Source organism: Phragmites australis, chromosome 11 (assembly GCF_958298935.1).
Source record: "Phragmites australis chromosome 11, lpPhrAust1.1, whole genome shotgun sequence".
In the NCBI taxonomy this organism is placed as follows: domain Eukaryota; kingdom Viridiplantae; phylum Streptophyta; class Magnoliopsida; order Poales; family Poaceae; genus Phragmites; species Phragmites australis.
Genome location: NC_084931.1, coordinates 708,403 through 713,795, shown reverse-complemented (window position 1 = coordinate 713,795; position 5,393 = coordinate 708,403). Strand labels below are relative to the sequence as shown.

Sequence of the window (5,393 nt, the reverse complement as noted above, 5' to 3'; positions counted from 1 at the left end):
TTGGATTACTTCAGCCTACAAAGGTCTTCACATCAGCACATCGGTATTTTGACCCCAGTAGGTGTAGTAGCCAGCATATATTTCTTGGGAAGAGGATCAGAGGCTATTTTTGTAGAAGTAGAAAGCTTCAAGCAATTGGTTTCATTCTACAAGTGGCTTCCTAGACTCCTATTTATAAAAAAAAATCCGTGCTGATTCATGAACTAAGTCTATAGAAAATGGTTAGGAAAAGCAATTGATTCCTCTGCCTTGAGTGGTCATGTTAACTAAAAATATTAGGTCTAAAAAGGCTATCTCTGAAAAGACTACGTCTTAAAAGGCTATCTCTGAAAATGCTATGTTTGATACGGCTACAAGTGTATTAATCGGACAAGTAGAGTGTAAGCCGATAATTTTATTAACAAAGTTGGATGTCTACGATTAATACAAAGTTTACGGTAATATTACAATGATGCGGTTTGAAAATTAATTCTATTGGGTGGACTGGGGAAATTTCTCGCCCTGATGCAGGAGTGCTTCACGCCTCTGTAGTAGTTTCTCGCCCTCCCAATCATCCCACTGCACCTGTTCAATTAAACCAGGTATGTGTCCCCTCTTGTCTGCCTCACCTATAGGTTCCATCAGAACAGTCGAGGACTACCCGACATTTGGTTCTCCAACATCTTCTTCCATTATCTCATCACTTGTCTCCTCCTCCACATTGCTTCCACACTGCATCTCCCCAATTCCCTACTTGTACCTCCAATGCACAAGTAACATAGGTGACCAACCTCTATCAACTACATCCTGTAGGTACGTATTACAAACTTAGGTTCTCCTTAGAGGGTACACCTCCCATTAAACACCAGTAGTCCTACAGTTGCCCACAATGCTAATAGTCATCTCTTGAAGCTCGGGATCTATTTTGAAACCTTGAATTAACCAATCATACAAATGCCAAACACTCTTATTCATTGGTCTCTATATATCTTTTTTTTTCCATTGACTCAACCCTTGACATATCTACCTCTTCTGGACCATAAACAACATCACTTTCCTCATAAAAATCCTAAATTGCCACTTATCTGACATATCTACCCACGATCGATAAAAGAATCTACTATTATTTCAGGTAACAACAACTATATTCTCTATATTTACAACATCAAAAGATAACAAAACACATATTTAATGCTATTCAACAAACCTAAATCTAACAATGGCTAAATAGTACTAAATGTAATAGCAGTGCAAATTATATAAAAAACTAGGTCTAAAATTTACTCTGCAGTGATAAAAGAAACTAGATCTAATATCACTAAATTCTATATCAATTGCTAAGTTATATCTAAACCTACATCTAATTGCTAACCTATGGCTAAATCAAGAGCTGATTACTAACCTATGTCAAAATTCTAGATTTAATTGCTAAGCTATGTGTAAACCTATATCTCATGTCTAGCCTAAGTGGTTTGTAAAAACATAAAGAAAAAAAAGTTTACCTTTGCTGAAAATGGATTTCGACACAGCTTCGTCGCTTCCTTCTCCTCCTCCTCTCTTCTCTTCTGCTCTCTCTGCTGGCTGGCATTGGAAACCAAATGTGCAGTGTGAGATACCCCCGGACGGTGCGGCCCCTTATAAAGGAAAATGTGTAGTTCTTTCAAAATGCAACACTTTTTCTAGTGGATCTAAGTGCGTGTAGAATGGGTGATAGGAGGACGTGGCAGCCACATTGCCATGACAATTTAATATTTTGCCGACAGACGCTTATTCGTGCTTTCTTTAAACAGGCGCCTAAATTGCTAATTTTGAAAATTAAAAAATATATTAAAAATCAGGCTTTGGGAAAGAAATGCGGGCCAAGCCTCTCAAACAGCACAACGTTACATGGGCCTGTATTATCCGACCGGGCCTAAGCCCAAAACGTAAGGCCCACATGGATCGGCCCAATCAAGGCTCACGAGCCATAACCCTAGCTCGCCGTCGCCGCTACGCGCAGAGGCGAGGAAAGAGAGGTCGATACCACCCACCCCGTCCATCCATCCATCCAAGAACGCAGCGGAGGCGGAGGCGGAGGAGGAGATCGCGAGGAGGCTGAGATGAAGACGTTCGATCCGTGGCCGGTGTTCTTCCGGAGGGAGTGGAGCCGCAACTGGCCCTTCCTCACCGGCTTCGCCATCACCGGCTTCCTCATCGTCAAGATGACCGCCAACTTCACCGAGGAGGACCTCAAGAATTCCAAGTTCGTCCAGGAGCACAAGAAGCACTGACCGACCAGGTGAGAAGCATACCTCACCCGCACGTTCCTTCCTTCCCCTGTTCGCGAGATCTGGCTTTATCACATAGGAGGAGGCAGAGTAGATCTGTGCTCTGCTGGTTCTTGCGCCACCGAGGGGGGCGTTCGAGCGGCCAGCTGTCTGGGCTTGAGGATGGGTGGGCGCCCAAGGAGCGGCAACGCGAGGGGCTAGCGCGACTTCGCGAGACGCTGGCGCTACTGAGGTTGCGACGCGTTTTGAGGGAGGAGATCAATCGGTGGTCAACCCGATTAATCGGTATGACAGATTTTTGAGCCGATTTCACCGTAATCGACTCGTTCCCCTGCCGATCAGCGATTAATGAGGGAGGAGATCAATCGGTGGTCAACCCGATTAATCGGCCTGATAGATTTTTGAGCCGATTTCACCATGACTCGTTCCCCTGCCGATCAGCGATGATGGTCCCTATGATTTCCACTGCCATCTAGATGCCAAAACATTAGTCATATACTCATGTGGTTGCTGATATGCTCCTTGATGACTCACTTTTGTTCTTCTGTCTGGAAGTAACGCCTACCAACTATAAAATGTCCTATTATTGTTGAGCAATTGCAGTGACGCAAAAAGGGATAACAGCAATATTTGCATGTGTCTTGTAGCCTCTTGATGAAATATTGCATGTCTTGTAGCTTCTTGATGAAAGTTATTTTGCTGTTATTGCATGTCTTGTAGCCTCTTGATCAACCGTGTTTAAGGAAAAAATAACTTTCACATGAAGGGGAGACTAAGTTATTTTGCTGAAATATTTCAAATCTCTTCATGTGAAAGTTATTTTTTTGCCCCTTAAACACAGTCGAAATTCTTAGTCTCCCCTTTTGATGGCTAGAATAGAGTTTATCCCTTAATGAGGTTGTTGCCCCGAGTATATTTTGCATGAGGTTGTTGCTCGGAGTATGTTTTGCATACTGACGCCCCATGATCGTTTCTTAGGGCATAGTTTGTTAGGTGTGGTAGCTGTTTACCTTACTAATTTTCTTTTATGTTGACATTCTAGAATTTTGACAAGTAAAAAAATTTCTGGTGGCAAAATGGTGGACTGTGGCTTTGGGATGAAATAACTCTATCTGACCATATGCCATACTTTGTTGGCTTTCAGTAGTAGCTCATGGCAAACATTAGAATAATGGGTAATTAATTGTTGAGGTCCTTTTGGACACGTGGAGGATTAAAGTTGTTGCCCATGGGACCTTTGTCATGTTATTTCACAGCATTAGCATGATAAGGGATTGATCTTTGGTAGTAAAGAAGTCTGAAAAGAAGTTTCAGTAACTGTAGAAAAGTTTAGATGTGAAGACACTGAACCTTTTTTTTGTTTGAAATTATCATAATCTCCAAGGATCTCCGATGGTTATCACTGTTAAACCTGCAAGGAGCTTCGATGGTTGTCAGTATTAAAAGTTGTACTTAACATTATCTGTGCTTGCTGTTTGACATTGCTCACTTGTTCATTGTACTCATAGCCCCTTGTGCATTTGGGATATATGATTGCATACCGTGCAGATGATGTTATATTTTTGCCTATAGTTCGTGAAATCCAAGTGCTTAACTCCTTACACGCCATGCAGGTGAAGGAACAGCTGCTTTCCTGTGGAACCGTCCGTATCGTCTATGTGGCAGGACAGTTCTGCTGCTGTTTGAATGAAATTGGTCCCCCTTCCTTTTTCTTTTCTATCCAAATGTGTGCGCTTTATGTTCCATCTGTAATCTAATAAGAGGCAAGTTGAACAAAAAAAAAATCAGCTTCTGATTATGATACTTCAAGTTTGATCCAGTTTCAACATCTTTCGATATGTATGCAAACGAAAATATCCCGTGCGATAAGTGCTAAATAGATTTGCTGCAGGGAAATTAGATTAATTAATTTTTTTTTTACTTTTCTTCCCTACCTCATGTAGCGTACGAATAGCCTTCGTTGTTTTTCTGGTGATCGGCATGTTTAGATTGTGGTTTTCTCTGCCACGATACTCCGAAGACATCGTTGCTTCGTTATAGTTTATTCTGTTTTCATTGACTAGTACGCAGATGATCTGATATGATATGTGCAAAAACCTGATGAAGATGAATCTCCTAGTGTAACAGGAGTCCTTGATGTGTGTTGTATGTGCACCGACTGAGGTTTAATTAGCTACCGTGTGCCGTGTGTGCATTTTATCTTCGTTATAAAAGGTCATTGTTCTCCGACTCATCTAGTAACAAGTATCGGTCAATGGATCATAAACAAATTATCAATGAGGAGACTCTTGGTTGGTATATAAGGTTATCGTTCTCCGACTCATCTTGCCTATGACGGTAGACTGATTATGCAGGATACACAAGTAGTCGCTGCATGGCCAATACGTACTGCGCCAAGAACTTCACCGGCGCGCAGACGCACGCCAGCATCAACCAGGTGCTCTCCGCGCGTCTCCGCGTCCTACTACGCCACGGTCTCCGCCGGCCGCGGCGACTCCGCCATATGGATCCTCGCGCAGTCCCGCGGCGACATCCCCACCGCCTCCAGGCAGCTCGCGTCTTGCCAGGGCCGGGCGGACGCGCGGGTGTGGTACGACTACTGCTTCCTGCGGTACGACGACAAGGACTTCCTCGGCCTGCCGGACACCGGGTACACGCTCATCCTGCTCAACACCATGAACGCCAGCGACCCGGTCGCGTTCGACCGCGCCGAGCGGAAGCTTATGGTGCGGGTGGCCGCGGAGGCGGGGGACGCGGCTAGCGGCGGCCTGACCAGAGAGAAGGCGAGGTTTGAGGGCACGCCGACCATCTACGGGCTCGGGTCGTGCACCAACGACATCAGCGCCGCCGACTGCGGGCTGTGCGTGGCGCAGGCGGTTGCGGAGTTGCCCAACTACTGCCGCTTCAGGCGGGGGTGCCGCGTGCTCTATAGCAGCTGCACGGCGCGCTAGGAGACATATCCGTTCTTCTTCCCTGTCGACGGCCAGGACGGCGGCGCGGCGGCCTCGTCCCACGCCGGCGAGTACGAGAAGGTCATCTTGAACCCATAGCTTAAGCTAGCTATAGCTACAAGTGTTGTACATTATATGGATTCAATAAAATAAAAAGCATGCTTGTACGCACCGACTTGCTAGAAACCAATAATTT

General features: G+C 44.9%; 1 protein-coding gene and 1 pseudogene across 1 annotated transcript; both read left to right on the top strand.

The window, feature by feature from the left end:
* The first annotated feature begins 1,968 nt into the window (after nucleotides 1–1,968).
* LOC133885563 (ATP synthase small subunit 6-A, mitochondrial-like) lies at nucleotides 1,969–4,065 on the top strand. Its single transcript, XM_062325289.1, has 2 exons — nucleotides 1,969–2,257; nucleotides 3,860–4,065. Exon 1 carries the CDS (start codon nucleotides 2,079–2,081, stop codon nucleotides 2,247–2,249), a length of 171 nt encoding a protein of 56 aa, XP_062181273.1. The 5' UTR covers nucleotides 1,969–2,078; the 3' UTR covers nucleotides 2,250–2,257; nucleotides 3,860–4,065.
* A 142-nt stretch (nucleotides 4,066–4,207) lies between these two features.
* LOC133885562 (cysteine-rich repeat secretory protein 55-like) lies at nucleotides 4,208–5,393 on the top strand (annotated as a pseudogene).

What these genes read in the sequence shown, in the direction of transcription:
- LOC133885563 (XM_062325289.1), top strand. Translation starts at nt 2,079, where the DNA reads ATGAAGACGTTCGATCCGTGGCCGGTGTTCTTCCGGAGGGAGTGGAGC.